The 22151-nt window shown below is 37.1% G+C and overlaps 1 protein-coding gene across 10 annotated transcripts in view; it reads left to right on the top strand.

Annotated features, from left to right (window-relative positions):
* Positions 1-22151, top strand: part of KATNAL1 (katanin catalytic subunit A1 like 1) — a 93886-nt gene that overhangs the window by 42943 nt on the left and 28792 nt on the right. For all 10 annotated transcript variants that reach the window (XM_054446599.2, XM_054446601.2, XM_054446602.2 and 7 more), the window contains 3 exons: positions 1302-1470; positions 15499-15626; positions 16020-16125. In XM_054446599.2, the coding sequence (XP_054302574.1) occupies positions 1302-1470; positions 15499-15626; positions 16020-16125 (403 nt within the window). The remainder of the gene's footprint in view (positions 1-1301; positions 1471-15498; positions 15627-16019; positions 16126-22151) is intronic.

Here is a 22151-nt window from a genome sequence, read left to right as displayed (position 1 = left end):
TGTGGTAGAGGCCATATACCACCTAATGGGTGCCTCAGTAAATACTTGTTTAACTGGACTGAACTCCAAGGATTAAGATGTCAGTGTATGGTTACCTCATAGATAGACATACGGTTTTCGCCAGCCTTCTAGAAATTTCACGATGTAGTCTAATTCCAACATCTAAATATGCTATATCAGACTCGCAACATGTTAACACATTTTTTTTTCTTTTTTTCCTTTTTCTTACTGTTTTGGCCCTTAGTTTGCAACCTTCGTGGCTTTTTATCCATTTTCCTATCTTTGAATTATGCATATGTGTCACCTTTTCTGATATGAGGAACGGAACTCCATGATGAGTTAGGTGAATTATAAGTGTGAGGCTGGAAAGGGGATAATAATAGATATGGCATGTGGTTAAAAATGGAATACACATATGGGATCTAGAGGGCTACAGATACATACATAGCTATAGAGAGAGAAAAGGTAGGAAAATAGAGGTAGAGACATTTCAAAAGAGAACTAAGATTAGACACGAAGTGATAGAGTCCCTTTCCCAAGAATCAAAAAGAGACAAAAACTGTGCTGAGAAGCTTCAAAACTTTACTGTTTGCAGGAGACAAGTTCCACAGTAGATGAAACAAAATATGCTGTTTTGCATGCATACTTACATATATTTATCAAAATTTTTAATCACATTTGGAGGACTGTATAATTTGAATGATTCTGTGATTTTTAGACATTCTCAAAACATGAGTATTTTAAAACATAATTACTTAAAGAAGATTTCATTGTTAGCTCTGCCATTTGTAATTTGATGAATGAAATGTTTAATTTTCCATTATAGAAGCAGAGAAAATCATCTTGGTTGTAAAACAGAAATTAGCAAACTGTACAAATAGACTTACTTAGAATTCCTGTCCTTACAGCTTTTAATGCTTTTTTCTAAAAAAGGTTACTTATTCTTGGTTTAGGACAGTAATGAATACAATTATTGACTTTCCATTATGTTGTTAAGATTATTAGATGGGGATAGTCTGTGTTGCCCTCTATTGGTGATTAATAATTAACTTTTGACAGAATAATTGCTGCTGTATGTGTCATTTGTGTGTATTTAATAATTTTATCAGCCAGTATATTTTAGAAAAAAGAATTTGGGAAAACCAACCTAATAGTTGTGGCCATGAATTGGCCAAAGGTGAAAAAATTAGCTTTTGGGCTTTTTGATTTAACAATTTTATTGACTAAGATAGTATTGACATACTTTTGCCTTTGATTTTTAATTTTAATTTTAATTTTTTTTTTTTTTTTTTTTTTGTCAGAGCTCCACCTCAGATCAGGCGTCCCAATCGAGAAGTAAGACCTCTGAGGAAAGAAATGGCAGGAGTAGGAGCCCGGGGACCTGTAGGCCGAGCACATCCTATATCAAAGAGTGAAAAGCCTTCTACAAGTAGGGACAAGGACTATAGAGCAAGAGGGAGAGATGACAAGGCAAGATGCTGTCTTTCTGTAATTCACTCACTTGAAGCCCAGGACTTTTGGTGGATGTTATGATTTTTGTTGGCTTTTCAAGATACCCTGGTTTTGATGTGGAAGAGTTAGAAAAAAGTCTCATTCAAAGCCTAAGTAGTCGTCGTATTTTGAAGGCCATGCTGCAATGCAAATTACCTCAGAGGCGTAGTAAATATATATATACACATACATGTATAAAAATATTTAGTGAAATGGATCCCTTGTAAGAAAAAATACAGCTTTAAAACTTTTTTGAAAAATATTTTAATAAGTATTCTGAATAGAAATGAGCAATAAATGAAAACAGTTATGGGGAAAGACAAGAAAGTAGATGTATCTGTTCACGGAATAAGATGAGGGATATGATTTACTACTGCCAAAAATAAGTATCTTTGATTTATCTGTAGATTATAGTAGAACAAGATTTTTTTTTCCCCTTGAGAAGATTCCCCTTGCTTAGGGTTCATTATGCACATTTACTTATTTAGGAAATTGATTGGTGAATAAACATAGTACTGGGTGGAAATTGTACTTCCCTTAAAATGGACCTAGTACAGTGGGTTGAAGATAATCTTACAGAGTAAGGAGGTAGCCAGGATGATCTGATGTGTCTCTTAGGCCTTAATTTTAGTAAAAAGAGAAAAATTTTAAAGTGATAGCATTTCCTGTTTCCACCGTGATGTCATAAATGAATGATAATGTAATCGAATTGACAGAGAAGTTTTATTTTACTAGTTAGAGATTCAGGATCTGTCATCACATTCAGGCCATGATATGTATAGTAAAGATATATCTAATAACAAGTGGTTATCCATCAAAACTGTATTTGAATATTTTTATTACATGTAATTTTGCTCTGTAGATAAGGACTTTAGACCAACTTCCTAGGTCTGATAGCCATAATACATAGACCAAAATAGAATAAAATTGGCGTTTTCTGAATATTTCTATTGATGAGATAGTTCAAAGACGTATTCTACCTCCCTGCCTCATAGGACACTGAAAATGAATTAGATTTTTTTAATGTTTGTAATTTGTGGGAGCTTTTACGCTATGAGACAGCAAGTGATTCTATTTCAGATCCTTTTTGGGATTAGTGAAGGGTAGTAATAAATACATTAACTTTTTAAATTTGTTCCCCCCGTTATCAAAAGCCACATAAATGGATACTTGAAACTCTATCTTAAATATTATTTTTGTTTCTTTTCTTTATTTTTATGCAGCTAACATTGGTTTGCATTATAGAGAATACAGTAGGGGCTGAAATCCAACCTCCCGTTTGCTAGTAGCTTTTAGATAAACCTTTAGAACAGGGTAAGGAACTTTCAGTCTTGAATTTACATAAGAGAGAAACCATGGTGACGGTTTACTGGATGCTGCTTTGCTAGGCACCATTCAAAGTGATTAAACAGTAATTCATGAAACAATCCCGTGAAGTAGGTGTCTTACTATCTCCACTTTACAGATGGAAGAAACTGTGGTACAGAGCGCTAAAACTTGCCAAGGTCTCACAGTAAGAGATGGAGACTGGAAGAATGGAATTTGTGAAGTCACACATCTTTTTCCTGTTTAACCTTAAGATTTTTCACCTACTGAGCTAAATGAAAAGTCTGGATTGGGTTTACCAAAAGAGATCCAGAACAATTAAATGTTGGTTTTTAAGTGTGACTCTTAAGCAAAGAACAAAATAATCAAGCAGCATTTTTTGAATGTCAAATACTTTTTTTTTTTTTTTTGAGATGGAGTCTCACTCTTGTCCAGGCTGGAGTGCAGTGGCGCGACCTCAGCTCACTGCAAGCTCTGCCTCCCAGGTTCACGCCATTCTCCTGCCTCAGCCTCCCAAGTAGCTGGGGCTTCAGGCACCGGCTACCATGCCTGGCTAATTTTTTTTGTATTTTTAGTGGAGACATTGTTTCACCGTGTTAGCTAGGATGGTCAATACATTTTTTTCTGGAAATTATAAATTGTCTTTCATTTATAATGTTATCAAATGATTTTCTAAATGTTAGTTATTCTTTCATTGACGTATAAGTACTCAGAATGTCACTAGAAAGTAACCCTTTTATGTAAGAAAAGAACTCCGCAGTTGTTTGGAGATAAAAGATATTTTCTGAGTCGCTGTGGAAACAGAGGGGACTACGATTTTTCAAAACAAACTCATGCAAACTTCATTAGCCTTTGAAAGGTATATTTGACTCAGTTACAATTTTCGTAACCACACAAATATTCATTAGGATACTGAAGTTCCTAAAACTCACTGAAGGCTGCGATAGGATTTGAGGCAGCTTAGGTGAAACTAATAGATATCTACTTCTGCTAAAAGCTGATTTGAAAATGAGTGTTGGGGCCAGGGGCAGTGGCTCACGCCTGTAATCCCAGCACTTTGGGAGGCCAAGGCAGGTGAATCACTTTAGTCCAGGAGTTCAAGACCAGCCTGGGCAACATAGTGTAACCCCGTCTCTACTAAAAACACAAAAATTAGCTGGGTGTGGTGGTGCATGCCTGTAATCCCAGCTACTTGGGAGGCTGAGGCATGAGAATCGCTTGAACCTGGGAGGCAGAGGTTGCAGTGAGCTGAGATCCAGCCACTGCACTCCAGCCTGGGCAACAGAGTGAGACTTGGTCTCAAAAAAAAAAAAAAAAAAAGGAAAATTAGTGTTGTTTGGAAGTACCCTCAGAGGTATGGGAGTCCCCAGTGTTTATTGTATTTGTTTTTCTTAAGATCAGTTTTGTGTGTTGCTACCAGCTTTAAAATTGAAGCAGAATAGAACAGAAAATTAAGAGCTTATTGCCCATAAGTACAGTGTTATTTTGATAAAAATTTATAAAAATATATACAAATTTATTCATATGTTTTTGTACACCAGCTCATGATCCAGAATGCATTTATTACTTTGTGCCTGGGTCAGAATTTTGAAAGCTGCTGCAGCACTCTAACTATGTACTTAACTTTATAGATGTAAAAAAAAGTGAGGATAAGAGAAGTTAGACGTATCTTGCTTAAGGTCCCTGGTATATTTTTGGATTTTTAATTTGGTGTTGGGAACTGTATGATGGAACAACTAATAATAGCAGTAGTAGCAAATGTTAGTCTTCCTTGAGCGCACTTATCCTTTTTGAAGCTTTTTACAAAAAAAAGCCTTCTTTGAAGCTTTTTACATTTATTGGTTTATTTGATCCCTGCGTAATCCTGTGAGCTCAGCATTATTTTTCCTGTTTTATGTGTAAAGAAATTGAGACACTGAAGTCTTAACTGCAAATAGATGGTGAACTAGGATTTGAACCTTGTCTAATTGTAATACCTGAGTTTTTTAATCATTATGCTATACAGACTCTTATTTGAAAATGCTTACTATCCTCTTATAAAAGTACCAGTTTATTTTCTGAGACTGATTATGTCTTTTTTCTTTTTCTTTTTTAAAATTACTGACAGGCTTCAGGTTAGGTGCAAGCTTAAAATGCTGTTTTTCAGTAAGTAACAATCACTTTGCATAGTGATCTGTTGTAGAGGCTTTATCATTTTCCCCCCTGAGGTCTACAGGGTCATCCATAAGGCTAGTTAGTACTCTGTTTATTGGACACATCTTTATTAAGTGCACATTTTGTGTCAGTAATACTTCTAGGTGCTAGAAATACAAACGTTAATGAAATGTAGCTCCTGGCCTGAATAAATTAACTTTTAAGCTATATTTTTTCAGTTTTATTTCAATGTATCTGGTCTCTTCTTCCTACTATGACAGAATAGCTTACACAGGGTAATTTAGAAGGAGTAGAAATTTATTTCTCACAGTTTTGGAGGCTGGGAAGTCCAAAATCAAGCCACTAGCAGATTTGGTGTCTGCTGAGGGTCTGTTCCTTCTAGATGGCACCTTCTTATGTGTCCTTACAGGATGGAAGGGGCCAATAGGCTCCCTTGGGAATCTTTTATTAGGGCACTAATTCTGTCTGTGAGGGCAGAAACCTCATTGACCTAACCACCTTCCAAAAACCCATCTTCTAATAACATCACATTGGGGCTTAGATACCAACATGAATTTTGGAAGGACACAAACATTTAGACCATAGCACCTGGGAAAATCGGATTTATTATTATTTTGCTATTTAAGCTTAGAGTCAAATGGATATATGCATAGAAGTAACGAAAGGATTTTTTTTATTTAAGAAGGATAATCTAAAAGTAAAATATTAGGTAGCAGAAGAAATGTTTTTGTTTTGTAACCTTAATTTATCAAACTCTGATTCTTAAGTATTTTTAAGATTATAGTTTTATGGTTAATTAATTCAGTGAAATGAGCAGTACTTCCATTATCTCATGATTAAAGCTATATATGCTTTTAAGTAGAATTCAGATTAAAGTATGGTAAATTATATTCTCTGAATTCATTTATTTCATTGAATTATACATAACAAATGGCCATTTATCATGAGAAGACTTTCCTTCTCATGAGTAAGTCTAGGGATATCTGATATGGAGAGATGCTGCAAACTAGATTGACATATTCTTTTGAGAGCTATTGATTGATTATACAAATGAACAGTGACTTCATAAAAAATATTTCTATTGAAGAAAAGTGCACAAATTGCATACTTTTTTGATGAATAATGATTAGCCAGTGGTGTATATTAATAACTACTTTTATGAAAAAATGGTGTATGTGTTGTATACACATTAAAGAATAAGATGATAATGAAACAATAAAAACATATGCTAGAGCTTCACTCATTGATCAATGACTTGAGCAGTTTTCAAATACTGGAAGAATGATCAGATTTTTTGTGCTATTTACAGTGTAACAACAGCAAAAATGACATGCTTTAAGTTTAGTATGCATTATTAACATTTTCCCCATTACTTTTCTAAATCTAGGCAGTCAGGAAAACAATAAATCAAGCCCTGATTTATAGCATTTGCTAATTCTGTGATATAAATACCACCTGTATGATGGATTTCAACATCATGTCACTGAACTCATAGTTGAGATGAGTTTGGGTAGCAGTCTACCATTGTATGGTGTTTCCACCATAGAGATACAATAAACTATGGAACCTCAAGATAATAGGTAATAGTAAAATAATTAGGATGTGAGGAGTTTTGCGTATTTATTTCCTTTTTTAAAAATACAACTTATTCAAAGTTTGTGTAATTTAATATTTATTAATGGCTGCATTTCACAGGTGGCTCACAAAATTTCTGAAAATTTAGTAGCTGGCTCTCAAAAACTAGTAAGAAACAACTTCAGCATCTCACTGCATAGTAAGCCTTGTAATTCAATGTAACCATCAGCTCTGGGGTCAAGAAATTGAACATTTGGCACCTCAGAAGCCATATTCATGATCCCCACCCCCAATCCTTGCCACTTACCTCGTTCCCAAAGGTAACCACTATTCTGATTTCTAATGCCATAAATTAATTATGCCTATTTTGGAACTTTATGTACAGTAAGTATTCTTTTGTGTCCAGCTTTTTTTGTTCAAGGTGTATTTGTGAGATTATTTCATGGTGTTGTATATATTTGTAGTTTATTTTCATTGTCATATAGTAGTATATCACAGTTAAAATCTGTTTTCTTATTAATGGATATTTGGGTTGCTTTTAGCTTGAGACTCTTGTGAGTAATGCTGCTTTGGATGGTTTTCTGCTTATCCTTTGACATATATATGCATGAATTTCTAGTGAGCATATACCTAGGAGTGGAACTGCTGGGTCATAGGATATGCATAAATTAAACTAGTGAATAACAACAGTTTCCAAAGTGGTTATACAAGTTTTCCCTCTTACCTACAGAGGGGAAGTTTTGGTTGCTCCACATCCTTGTCAACACTTGATGTTGTCAGTCTTTTTTTTTTTTTGAGACAGAATTTCACTCTTGTCGCCTAGGTTGGAGTTCAATGGCGCAATCTTGGCTCACTGCAACCTCCACCTCCCAGGTTCAAGCAATTCTCCTGCCTCAGCCTTCCAAGTAGCTGGGATTACAGGCGTCTGCCACCACACCGGGCTAATTTTTGTTTTTTTGTTTTTTTTTTTTGAGATGGAGTCTCGCTCTGTCGCCCAGGCTGGAGTGCAGTGGCACAATCTCGGCTCACTGCAACCTCCGCCTCCCAGGTTCACACCATTCTCCTGCCTCAGCCTCCCGAGTAGCTGGGAATACAGGCGCCCGCCACCACGCCTGGCTAATTTTTTGTATTTTTTAGTAGAGACAGGGTTTCACTGTGTTAGCCAGGATGGTCTCGATCTCCTGACCTCGTGATCCACCTGTCTCAGCCTCCCAAAGTGCTGGGATTACAGGTGTGAGCCACTGCGCCTGGCCAATTTCTGTATTTTTAGTAGAGACAGGGTTTCACCACATTGGCCAGGCTGGTCTTGAACTCCTGACCTCAGGTGATCCACCCACCTCAGCCTCTCAAAGTGCTGGGAATCCAGGCGTGAGCCACTGCGCCCGGCATTGTCAGTCTTTTTAGGTATAATCATATCTCATTGTGATTTTTCCCAGGATATTTGCCATGTGTTGTGTATTTACCTGATAATTTATGAAGTTGAAAACCTTTTCATATGTTCATTGGCTATTTGTATCATCATGACTTGTTTTTAAGAAACATCTTTTTCTGTCCTTTGAATATTAAGTTGCTCCACAAATTTTGTCTCTGGTGGTAGCTAATTTATAGTGCTGGGTTTTGTTTTTATTTTATTTTTTTACCTTGTTGTGCTAGATTATAGTAAAGTAGTTTTTATATCTAAAGAACTATTTGACCAAACTTGTGATTTAGAATTCTAAATCCATTTGTGGAAATTTGCGCTATTCTGGTTTTTTACTCACCCACTGTTGATTTTGTCCTGTGCAAATGTCAGCTTAGTCTTTGACGGGGATGAGGTCTTAGGTCATAGGAGGAGTTGTGTTCAAATATTTTAACCTCTTATTCAGAAGACTAATACACATACTTTTCTTGGACTGAACAGTCTTACTGTATTTCAGCCTTGCCAGGTGAGAGTGCTTTAGCTTCTTGATTTTAGAATTTGTATATCCTTGTCGAACTATCTTAAGTTTCCCACTTTCAAGGCTATCTTAATAGGAGTGCATGAGCTCTTATTTAATGTGGTATTTGGTATTTCTTATATAGTAAGATTAAATGTGGGGCTTTAATAGCCGTATATGTTTTTTGTTATCCTCTCTCAGACTCTACCACTCATTTTAGCCATTCTGTATACTACAGAAAGTGTAAAATAAAACATGAGAGAACACACTGTCCCTGGCTTGTTGGCATCAGAGCAGCCAGAGAGTTCCTCTTAAATACAGGTCAGATTGTGTCTTCTGCTCATAACTTTCAGTGGCTTCTTATCTTAGATTAAATGCCAAGTCCTTATAATGGCCTACAAGGCTGTGCATAGTCTGGCATCCATTTCTTCTTTGACCTCATCTTCTTTCTCCCCTCTTCTCATTTCTTTCTGTTGGTTTCTGTGTTGTTCCTCAGATTTGTGAAGTATATGCTGATTGTGACAAATTTGAACTTGCTGTTCTGTCTCTGTTTTACTATATATTTTACTTATTAATATATTGGGCCTCCTAACTTGAATATATGCCTCATGAGGGCAGGGGTTTCTGTTTGGTTCACTGCGATATCCGCAGTGCTTAGAATAATGCTTGGCACATAGTACTGGCAAATATTGTTGAAAGAACATATATATTGATAGGTGTGCAGAATGATATGGATTCATAATTTCAATTTAAATGTATTAACACTCAAATGCAGAGCATGATACTGAAATTAGTAAGCACTGTTTGCATTTATTAACTTATTTTACTTTGTAAAATAAAGTCTTAAGAGTGGGATGCAATTTAGAAAACTTGTCTAACTTTTCCTCTGTTGTTTCTCGCACTGGGGTAAGAGTAGCCCAGGGGTGTGCAGCAGTATGCTGGAGTACAAAGTGGTTGAAAGCACTGATTCTGGAGCTGTATTCCCTAAGATCTAGCTGCGTGTCCTTGGGCAATTTACTTACCCTCTCTGTGCCTTGGTTTTCTCATCTATGAGGTGGAAATAGTAAGAATACCTACCTCCTAGGACTTTTAGGATTAATAAGAGTTAATATATATCCAGTGCTTAGAACAATACGTGGCACATTGAGTAGGCAGTATATGAGTTTTAGTTATCATTGTAACATGAAAGTGGGGGACTAACAAAGATATGAAATAGAATACAAAATCACTTTTTAAAAAAAGAAATAATTGCCATTCTAATTGGTGTGAGATGGTATCTGATTGTGGTTTTGATTTGCATTTCTCTAATGACCAGTGATGATGAGCTTTTTTCATATGTTTGTTGGCCACATAAATATCTTCTTTTGAGAAGTGTCTGTTCATATCCTTTGCCCACTTTTTGATGGGGTTATTTGGTTTTTTTTTTTCTTGTAAATTTAAGTTCCTTGTGGATTGTGGATATAGCCCTTTGTCAGATGGATAGATTGCAAAAATTTTCTCCCATTCTGTAGGTTGCCTGTTCACTCTGATGATAGTTTCTTTTGCTGTGCAGAAGCTCTTTAGTTTAATTAGATCCCATTTGTCAATTTCGGCTTTTCTTGCCATTGCTTTGGTGTTTTAGTCATGAAGTCTTTACCCATGCCTATGTCCTGAATGTTATTGCCTAGGTTTTCTTCTAGGGTTTTTATGGTTTTAGGTGTTACGTTTAAGTCTTTAATCCATCTTGAGTTAATTTTTGTATAAGGTGTAAGGAAGGGGTCCAGTTTCAGTTTTCTGCATATGGCTAGCCAATTTTCCCAACACCATTTATTAAATAGGGAATCCTTTCCCCATTGCTTGTTTTTGTCAGGTTTGTCAAAGTTCGGATGGTTGTAGATGTGTGGCATTATTTCTGAGGCCTCTGTTCTGTTCCATTGGTGTATATATCTGTTTCGGTACCAGTACTATGCTGTTTTGGTTACTGTAGCCTTGTAGTATAGTTTGAAGTCAGGTAGCATGATGCCTCCAGCTTTGTTCTTTTTGCTTAGGATTGTCTTGGCTATATGGGCTCTTTTTGGTTCCATATGAAGTTTAAAGTAGTTTTTTTCTAATTCTGTGAAGAAAGTCAATGGTAGCTTGATGGGGATAGCATTGGATCTGTAGATTACGTTGGGCAGTAATGGCCATTTTCATGATATTGATTCTTCTATCCATGAGCATGGAATGTTTTTCCATTAGTTTGTGTCCTCTCTTATATCCTTGAGCAGTGGCTTGTAGTTCTTCTTGAAGAGGTCCTACACATCCCTCGTAAGTTGTATTCCTAGTTATTTTATTCTCTTTGTAGCAGTTGTGAATGGGAGTTCACTCATGATTTGGCTCTCTATTATTGTTGTATAGGAATGCTTGTGATTTTTGCACGTTGATTTTTGTATCCTGAGACTTTGCTGAAGTTGCTTATCAGCTTAAGGAGATTTTGGGCTGAGATGATAGGGTTTTCTAAATATACAGTCGTGTCATCTGCAAACAGAGACAATTTGACTTTCTCTCTTCCTGTTTGAATCCCCTTTATTTCTTTCTCTTTCCTGATTGCCCTGGCAAGAACTTCCACTACTGTGTTGAATAGGAGCGGTGAGAGAGGGCCTCCTTGTCTTGTGCCAGTATTCAAAGGGAATGCTTCCAGCTTTTGCCCATTCAGTGTGATATTGGCTGTGGGTTTGTCATGAATAGCTCTTATTATTTTGAGATATGTTCCATTGATACCTAGTTTATTGGGAGTTTTTAGCATGAAGGGGTGTTGAATTTTATCGAAGGCCATTTCTGCATGTATTGAGATAATCACATGGTTTTTGTCATTGATTCTGTTTATGTGATGGATTATGTTTTTGATTTGCGTATGTTGAACTAGTCTTGCATCCCAGGGATGAAGCCGACTTGATCGTGGTGGATAAGCTTTTTGATGTGCTGCTGGATTCGGTTTGCCAGTATTTTATTGAGAATTTTTGCTTTGATGTTCATCAGGGATATTGGCCTGAAATTATCTTTTTTTGTTGTGACTCTGCCAGGTTTTGGTATCAGGAAGATGCTGGCCTCATAAAATGAGCTAGGGAGGAGTCCCTTTTTTTATTTTAATTGTTTGGAATAGTTTCAGAAGGAATTATACCAGCTCCTCTTTGTACCTCTGGTAGAATTTGGCTGTGAATCCGTCTGGTCCTGGGCTTTTTTTCGTTGGTAGGCTATTAATTACTGTCTCAATTTCAGAACTTGTTATTGGTCTATTCAGGGATTCGACTTCTTCCTGGTTTAGTGTTGGGAGGGTGTATGTGCCCAGGAATTTATCCATTTCTTCTAGATTTTCTAGTTTATTTGCATAGAGGTGTTTATAGTATTCTCTGATGGTAGTTTGTATTTCTGTGGAATCAGTGGTGATATCTGTTTTATCATTTTTTATTATGTCTATTTGATTCTTCTGTCTTTTCTTCTTTATTAGTCTGGCTAGCGGTCTATCTGTTTTGCTAATCTTTTCAAAAAACCAGCTCCTTGATTCATTGATTTTTTGAAGGGTTTGCTGGAAAGGATATGGAGAAATAGGAACGCTTTTACACTGTTGGTGGGAGTGTAAATTAGTTCAACCATTGTGGAAGACAGTGTGGCGGTTCCTCAAGGATCTAGAACCAGAAATACCATTTGATCCAGCAATCCCATTACTGGGTATATACCCAAAGGATTATAAATCATTCCGTAAAGACACATGCGCACGTATGTTTATTGCAGCACTATTCACAATAGCAAAGACTTGGAACCAACCCAAATGCCCGTCAATGGTAGACTGGATAAAGAAAATGTGGCACATATACTATGGAATACTATGCAGCCATAAAAAAGAATGAGTTCATGTCCTTTGCAGGGACATGGATGAAGCTGGAAACCATCAATCATTCTCAGCGAACTAACACAGGAACAGAAAACCAAACACCACATATTCTCACTCATAAGTGGGAGTTGAACAATGAGAACACATGGACACAGGGAGGGGAACATCACACGCCGGGGCCTGTTGGGGGGTGGGGGACTAGGGGAAGGATACCATGAGGAGAAATACCTAATGTAGATGATGGGTTGATGGGTGCAGCAAACAACCGTGGGACGTGTATACCTATGTAACAAACCTGCACGTTCTGCACACGTATCCTAGAACTTAAAGTATAATAAAAAAAAGAAAAAGAAGAATAATGAGATTTCCAAGAAATTTTGCACTTTCTTTGGGCCATTGAAATCAGGCAACAGATGAATAAATTAGGCAAGTGAGAGGCAGTAGCTTTACAGGAAAAAGATCAGCTATAATTCAGCTTAGACATCCCTGTGACTATGACCCAGTGATTTTTATTACTAATTGGCCAGTAATTTCCGATGCGTGGTAGCTTACTACCTAATGAGTTGATTCGTCTGTTGGACAGAATCTATTGTTAGAAAATTCTTTCTTTTGCTGATCTGAAATCTCTCTCTTTTGTTACTGGCCCTTCCTTTTTTTTTTTTTTTTTTTGGCTTAATACCTAGTAGGCCTGTTGGTTGTATTGCCCCATTAGAATTTACTTCTTCAGCTTAAATGTCTCTAGTTTCCTTGGTCTTCCTCCATATGACATGAGTTTTGAACCCTTTATCATCTTGATTATCCTTCCCTGGGTGTAATTTATCAGTATTTCTCTTAAAATGCAAGACCCAGAACTAGTAACTGATCATGTTTCACTGAATCTGCCAGTGTGAGAGGTTGCATAGTAAAATGTAAGAAACATTTGCATTTTAGGGCAAACTATATCATTAATTGACTCTGTAATATTTGGTTAGTCACTTTGAGCCTAATTTTCCTCAAATAGAAGATTATCCAACACTAATAAAAGATGAGTAACAAAGCTTTCTTGATATGGGAAATTTTGATATTAGTAAAAAGAAGCTAAAATATTTTGCTTTCATGAGAAAAAAAGTATATCATCCTTCATGCTAAAAATCAAATTCTTGCTAATGTTGACCTTAGTCAACTCATGTGAAAATCTGAGGAAAGAATTCTAAGATCATTTCAATGACATTGCAGTTAGTATTATTTATGTACACTTAATAATATCTTGGGAGAGGTTAGCTTTATTTCCTTTAACTAATAATTTCCTTTAGATATTGCATTTCATCTAGCTGTTTATATTTGATGTCTATATTCTAATTTAAGCATTTGTTATGAAGAATAACTGTCACCCATTTTACTGATTTCCTGGTATAACCAAATTAATTTTAGTTTTCCTAAGTCTGTTTTTTATAACCTCACCATTTTGATTTGAAAATGTTTCCAGAATCTTTTTTGTGGTCCTTGATCGGTATTCAAGTCTCATGTGTACCACTGAGAAACTTTGGGTTCTCGGGCAGGTCATTTAACTGGCCTATACACACACTTCCTGTTCTGCGTAGTGAGAGGCTTTTACTTCTTTGATTCTCCTCCTCTACCCTGTCCTCTATAGGAGCCAGAAAAAATCCAAACTCACCTCTGCCTATATCTTCAACCTCTTTCTTCTGCGCAATACCTTTTATCTATACTGGCTACTCAGGTTTTTTCATAGCACTTCACAGTTTATGTGTGTTTTTACTTTATTTACTTGTTACTTATTTCCCCCACTAGACTAGATGCTTGATGAGGGCAGATAATGTATTTTCATTCACTGCTCTAAAACCTAATGCACAATAACATGTGTTGCACATAGAAGATGCCCAAATATTTACTGTTTTTAAAATCCTATGATACTCCTATTACTTTCAGATAGGCATGCAGCTTTTTCTTTCTTCTGAGGTAGTGTTTATTAAGTTCTTTCCAGCCACTTGGACATTCATATTAAAATGAAATTTTAATTTTAACTTGGTAAGTATAAATTACAGTGCCATATGAAGGCTCAAGCTCCAGATGTGTCAGTTTCTGTTGTATTCTTTCATTGATACATTTCTAGAATAGTTTTTAAATGATTACAGAATGTTCCTAGTGATTTGTTTGAATATGACTTGGTAGCCCTGGCCTATTCTGTACTATAAAATGCGACTCTAGCCTAAGCTTAAGTTTGTTGATGTTATGTTTGTTGTGTAGGTGCCAAAAATTTACTCCTTTTAATATTGTCAGTATTGATATCTGTCATCTGGAATGCAAGAATCTTCCTGAAAATTTACTAATAAATTTAATGCTACTGCCATACTGCCCAGAAATAATTTATTTTTTTGGGTGAAGTACCAGAATACTGTTTGGTCACTTACCTAGCGGCTTAAAGGAACCAGAGCATCTGTCCAAGGGAGCCATTTAGTTTCCTCCGGCACTTATGATTGAGCCTTTTGACTATTTCAGAAGTGGGATCGGAGAAGTTTGTCTTGTTCTCTTGTCTCTTCAGGTTGAAGTTTAGGAGATTGACTCATTTTGGCCGTTTTCTTTTTTCGTTTTTACTCTAGGCAGCAACTGGGGCTAAAGCTCTGGGGAGGCACTTGGCTGTGCTTGCTGAAGTATTTCCATAGTTGGACTGTCTCTGGCAAATAAGTGAATTTCATTTAAAGCTCTTCAAAGCTGTGTAAATCTTGGCAGAACCCCATAGAAACCATAGCATAAAATTTCTTTTAAAACAACTATATTATTAAATGAAAAATTTGGGGTAAAGCATATTGCTTTAATGGTCTTAATACTATTTAAAAAGATCCTCCCACATTAATATTCAAAATGTTTTCTAGTAGTGGTGGAAATCCTCTGCATCTACCAGTTCAAAGATAGGCTTTCCCAGTCTTTTGGGATCTAGCAAGGATCAGTTTAGTCTTACCTGCAACTGTCCCTGCAGGAATGTAGATTTGAAGTTTTTAATAAAGCTGACCAGTTCATGTATTTCTGATGAATTAAATAGAGGAGAATGGCATTTGAGTAATCAGAAATACTACCTTAAAATAATAAAAATTATTTAGAAAGTGATGGCATTATAATGTTTTCAAAGCGTAATGATGTTAACTAAATTATCCATTATTGACTAGTACTTTTTTTTATACCTATCCCCAGGGAAGGAAGAATATGCAAGATGGTGCAAGTGATGGTGAAATGCCAAAATTTGATGGTGCTGGTTATGATAAGGATCTGGTGGAAGCCCTTGAAAGAGACATTGTATCCAGGAATCCTAGCATTCATTGGTTAGAGTCTTTCAAATTATTGAATTAAAGTAGAGGAGAACACAAGTTATAGGTTGTCTTGGTGTGAGTTTTCTCTTGTTATTCATTAATCTGATTACGACCACATCTATAATATGAAAGTATAGAATTGACGGGACAGTTCTGTTGAATGTAACCAAGGACATTTTACATGTTAATTTGAAGTTGATATATAACTGACAAAAGTTGTTAATTCAATGACATGTCCTCATTAATAACTAATGTTTTCACTGATCTTTTTATGCAGTAAGAATTAGAATAATGTTCTTAATATGAGAATAATTTCATAAGTAAAAAAAAAATAAAAGAATTAGTTTCGACCGTAAATCAAAGATCCCTGAGTAAACATTATGAAACTTTGCTGTTCTTTCAAAGGGATGACATAGCAGATCTGGAAGAAGCTAAGAAGTTACTAAGGGAAGCCGTTGTTCTTCCAATGTGGATGCCTGACTTTTTCAAAGGGATTAGAAGGCCATGGAAGGTGAGAATTTATTAAATTGGTTTTGGTATAAGAGTGCTACTTGGCATTGGAATGAAAGGCAGTATTGCTGTAGTTTTTGATGTATTTAACCCATTTTGAAAAGGTTGGGAGAAGTTTATGTACACCCAAAACACCTGGATTTGAATTTGTAGTTGTGATGTGTTACATCTGCATAGCAGGAGAGATGGGCTTGGAGTGTTGAAACTATATAGTCTTTAGGTCACTTCACTCAGGGATGCTGAACTAGAGATTAGTTTTAAGAATTTTCTGGATGTATGGTTCTGTAAATAAAAAGTTAAGCAGATTAAGCAGAAATAATGTATGGTCTTATAGAAGAAAGGTGTGATCAAACAGTTATTTTTCAAAAGTTGGAATATTTCTCACTGATGGTTAATTATTTTGTTTTACTTGTCACTGACTTGAAAACAAATGTTTTTTCTAAAAAGATGTCTTTAGCTATGTTTTAAAAAACTACTTCTTGGCTGGGTACCATGGCTCACGCCTGTAATCCCAGCACTTTGGGAGGCTGAGGAGGGTGGATCACGAGGCCAGGAGATCGAGACCTTCCTGCCCAACATGGTGAAACCTCATCTCTACTAAAAATACAAAAATCAGCTGGGCGTGGTGGTTCGTGTCTGTAATCCCAGCTACTCGGGAGGCTGAGGCAGGAGAATTGCTTGACCTGTGAGTTGGAGTTTGCAGTGAGCCAAGATCGGGCAACTGCACTCCAGCCTGGCAACAGAGCGAGACTCCATCTCAAAAAAAAAAAAAAAAAATCACTTCTTATGTCATTACAAAATATCTGACTTTATCAATTTATTTTGTCCTTGCTGTGCTTTTGTAGTATTTATTGGCAAACTGGATTAAGAAAATAAATGTAAAGATATCTTTCTAAAGAATCTTTTTCCTGACCAAGTAATTTTTTTCTGCAACAGTAGAATAAAATTCTTGAATAGAACTATTATTCTTTTTTAGAAGGTTGTGTTTGAATTTTTTAGAGATTTGTGAGAGTAGATTATTTACTAAAATGGGACAATAAATGTATTTTATTTATTTTTTGAGACTGAGTCTCACTCTGTTGCCCAGGCTGGTGTGCAGTGGCATGATCTTGGCTCACTGCAACCTCTGCCTCCTGGGTTCAAGTGATTCTTGTGCCTCAGCCTCCTGAGTAGCTGCAATTACAGGTGCATGCCACCATGCCCAGCTAATTTTTGTATTTTTGGTAGAGGCTGGGTTTTGCCATGTTGGCCAGGCTGGTCTTGAACTCCTGGCCTCAAGTGAACCTCCCACCTTGGCCTCCTAAAGTGCTGGGATTACAAGCATGAACCACTGTTTCAGGCCTGATAAATGTATTTTAAAGAATACGTGAAAATAAGGAGACTTCAGAAAGTTTTCAAGCTTATAAAATTGGTCTCAAAATGTAATTTCCAGAATTTCAGAACTGGAATGAGTCTTTGAGATCATCTCAAATCCCCACTATTTGACATACTAGAGAATTGAAGTCCAAATAGGATGTGACAACCATAATAGACCTTTAGAAAATTTAAAATTCAGTGTGTCTCAGCTTCTTGTGTTTATGTGTGCCTTTCCGCAGCACACTTTCTCCTGCATTGTGTGATACCATTCCTTTATCCATCAGGCACTTATTTAGCCCTGTTATAAACAAGGTTCCTTGTTTTTCAAGACATAGTCCCTGAGCTGTGAGACATCCTAAATGGAGAGTTGGGCAGTTACATATAGCTTTCAGTGTTAGGCACTAGCAGAGCCTAATGGGTGGTACAGTCCATATGTGCTTGGAAAGCTCAGCAAAGCACAAACATGACATGATTAAAGAAGGCTTTATGCTTGAGGATGTGGGATTCAAGCTACAATTTGTAGGGTTGTGAGGATTTTGTTATGTTGGAGGAGACATTTTGGAGATGTAGGAACTTAGAGGGGGATGAATGACGTGAGCAGTGGAATATAGTGAGAAAGTGTAAGTGTTTTTGGGAAATAGATGCATTGAAGTTTTGTAAGGAAGGCAGCATAGAATATTGGTAAGGGGCACAGATCCTGGATCCAGACTGGGTGCATGCGAATTATAGCCCTTTCCACTTATTCTGTGATCTTGAGCAAGTTATGAAACTTCTCCATGACTCGGTTTCCTTATCTATAAAATGGGAATAATAATGGTTATCTCATAGGATATAGTGAGGTTAAAATGAATTAATGAGGCCTTAGAACTATGTAAATGTTGAAAAAATAAATTAGTGGAAGATTCAAATGGGAAGGTAGGTTGAGGCCAGATTGTATTTCCCAGGAGTTCGATTCTTTTTCTGTAGGTGTTTGGGAGACCTCTTTGAGCAGGTAGGTAGCATAGTTAAATTAGTGAGTTGGGAAAAACAATCTGGTTGCCATGAGCACAGAAAGACGGGAGGCAAAGAGCATGTTCAGAAGTGATTGGCAGTAGTTTAGGCTTAAAATTCAAAGAGCCTGAATTGGGATGGTGATTATGAATCAGGAATGGAAGGACAGATGCTAGTGATATTTAATGAAGGAAGCTGGTAACCTTTTGGATGTAATATATATGTCAAGAAGGCAGGGGCAAAGATAATTGGGTTTTGCCTATGGCAAAATAGTGATGATAACATAAATGTGGAGCTAAGGAAGGGAGAAAGACACTGGTTTATTGTTCTTGATGTTGAAAGTTCAGTAGGAGCAGGGGGTGCTTCTGGGGAAAGAGATAAGGAATTATTTTTGAGTTTTAAATTTTGGTATAATATTAATGTGGAAATGCACCAAGTTAGAAATACAGGGCTGAAGCTTGTGAGAGCGGTAAAAGATGGAGATATTAAGTGCCTTTTCAAAAATACGTATCTCTGGGATGAACTTTTCTCGAACAGAATAATATTGAGGTCCTTCTTTACAAGTTTTAAGATCAGATTATATGATTTTTATAAAGGCAACATTTAAAATTGTACTTAGAAAATAAGGAGATGCCCAAGAAATAGACTACTGTATTTTCAGTGTTGAAGTATATAAACATATGCTTGAATCACTCTTACATTGAGACTGTATTCATCTATCCATTTATCATCCAGCCTATCTTAGCACTTCTCAGACTGCACCATAATTTATCCATATTTTCTAATAGATTAAAAGTCTCTTGAGGATTTATGTGTGATTCCTGACAGATTCGACTTTTTTTCCTCAGGGCCTAGTACTTAGTAAGCATTGGATAAATTTACACTGGGTAAATACATATTTATTGAGTATTTACCTTGTGTCACGTGATAGGCTAAGTGCAGAGGATACCAAAATGAGTGAATAATAGCCCCCAAGAAGCTCATGGTCTTTGGGTGATTAAGCATGTATTTAATGGAGGCCATGTGGTAAGTGCAGTGTTTGTTGAGGACAGTGTGTCTAGTGTCTGATAGAGTAATGAACACACTGCTATGGCAGGAGAGAGGAAGAGGGACTTAGTCTGCTGTGGAGAATAATATCAGGGATGGCCTCCCAGAGCAGGTGAGCCTGAGCTGAGTCTTGAAAGATGAATAGAAGTTAAACAGGCAGATGTGATGAAGAAAGGCTCTAAGGCAGAGTGGATATCATGTACAAACACATGAAAAGTGTAAGAGAACATAGTATATGTGAGGAATCTTGTGTAGTTCAGTGTGGCTGGAAGTATAGAGTGTTTATATGGGACATAGTAATAAAAGACACTGCTGGAACGGTTGGTGTGACCTGCTTCTCACAAAGAGCCCTGCATGCCATGCTAAAGATGTCAGTGAGCCTAAGAGTTTTTAGTAGAAGGATGATTTGCAAGTGTAGGAAGATCTCTCTTCTGTAGCAGTATGGAGGACAGGTTGGGGATGGACATAGATGGATATGAAAAAGTAATCTCATCAGGAAGTTGTTGAAATAATCTAGCCAAACAATGAGGACAAATGCCTGCAGAAAGGCATGGGCTTTTTGGTTAGTGAAAAATGAATGGATTTGTGAGAGATGTTTAGGAGGTATCAGTGACTGATTGTTTACAGGGATGTGAGAGAGAGACAAGTTGTATAACTCCCAGATTCCAGGCTTGAATTGAATGACTTCTGACATCACCTACCCAGAGTTGGGCCAAACTTCACAGGTTGAGAGCACAGTTTTCCACAAGACCGCCCTCACTTCAGACACTAGCTGCAAACTTGGGGGTCCCCAGGTCACTCTTAGGACCAGCTGGCTACAAATTCAGGAGTTCCCACTACCCTCTTGGGTTTGATAATTCTCTAGAATGACTCACAGAACTTAGGGAAGCCTTACAGTCAAGCCCAGGACAACATAGACATGAACATTGTGTGTCCCCTGACACATGGCTTTTCTTCTGCCTCTGCTGCCCCAGACACAACAAGACAACCCCTCCTTTTCCTCCTCCTCCTTAGCCTATCCAAGGTGAAGACCTTTAAGGTGATACACTTCCATTTAATGAATAATAAATATATTTTCTCATAATTTTCTTAATAATGTTTTCTTTTTTCTAGCTTTATTGTAAGAATACCATATATAATACATATACAAAATATGTGTTTACAATTTTTGTTATCAGCAAGGCTTCAAATCAATAATAGGCTATTCATTGATTTTCTTTTTTTGGGAATCAAACGTTATATGCAGATTTTTGACAGTGTGGGGGATTGGTGCCCCAACCCCTGAGTCGTTCAGGGAGCAGCTGTACTTACGATGACAGTATTATTATAGCCAAAGGATATAAATCGGAACCAGCCAAAAGGAGAAACTTATGGGGTGAGGTCTAGAAGGATGCTGAAGGTGACGCTTCTTTCGCCCTCTCTTCCTGGAGTCAGGATGCTTTGCTCTCCTGGATGTGTGACAATATGGAGATTGTTGCATCACATGGACATGTGATAGTACTGTTATAGTTTGGATATTTGTCCCACCAAATCTCATGTTGAAATTTGATTCTTGATGTGGTAGTGTTGGGAGGTGGTGCCTGATGGGAGGAGTTTGGGCCATGGGGGCAGATCCCTCATGAACGGCTTGGTGCCAACCTCATGGTAATGAGCAAGTTCTCACTCTGTTCATTCTCATGAGAACTGGCTGTTTCCCCTTTCTCTTGTTTCTGTTCTTGCCATGTGAGTTCTGCATGCTGCTGGCTCCCTTTCACCTTACTCTGTAAGTGGAAGCAGCATGAGGCCATCACTAGAAGCTGAATGGGTGCAGGCACCATGCTTCCTGTACAGCCCGCAGAACTGTGAGCCAAATAAACCTTTTTTTCTTTAAAATTACCCAGCCTCAGGTATTTCTTTGTAGCAACACAAATGGACTGAGAGAAATAGCAGAATATTGCCAATTAGGGAAGCTCATGTGATCAATTGAATGATTGCCCATGGTTCTTAATCTCTTATTCTCTTCCTCTTCCCAAAGGTTGAGTTGATACCACATGGCTCAAAGCCCCAGCTCTCTAATCACATGGTTGGTTTTCCTGGCATGATCATCCCCCATCCTGAGTAGTCTTGTTGGCATAAACTATATAGGGGGCCACCATGAGTCACCTCATTAGCATAAAATTTCAGGGCCTATTGTGATAACAAAAATAATCCTGTCACTAGGGTAATTCCAAGGATTTAGAGGCTATTTTCCAGGGACCGGAGACAAAGGCCAGCTAAATTCTTTATTATACAGGGTACAGGGAACTGATATTGGAAATAGAGAAAGGAACAGGCTTAAATAGAAACAAAATGTGTTTCAGTAAATACTCAGCAGCTAATTCAAAATAGAGGCCTGGAGCTTCAGATAGGGTGTGAGTGTAAAATTGTGAGATATAAAGGGTGGTTGATGATCTGGGTATGGATGAGTTTGTTCAGGAGTTTTGTAAAGGGAAAGGTTTAGAATTGCTTTGGAAATATAAAGGGCAGAGGAAAGAGGAGATCTGAGGCAGTGAACATAGCCAGAGAGCAGAAGTGTCAGGAAAAGAGCAGTGTCAGGGTTTCAAGAAGAGGGGAATGAATACCATGTATCAGCAGCATCAAAGGTCAGAGAGAAGT

The sequence above is a fragment of the Pongo pygmaeus genome, chromosome 14 (genome assembly GCF_028885625.2).
Source record: "Pongo pygmaeus isolate AG05252 chromosome 14, NHGRI_mPonPyg2-v2.0_pri, whole genome shotgun sequence".
Taxonomy (NCBI): Eukaryota; Metazoa; Chordata; class Mammalia; order Primates; family Hominidae; genus Pongo; species Pongo pygmaeus.
Note: the sequence above shows the minus strand (reverse complement) of the source record. Positions and strands in the feature narration are given on the sequence as shown.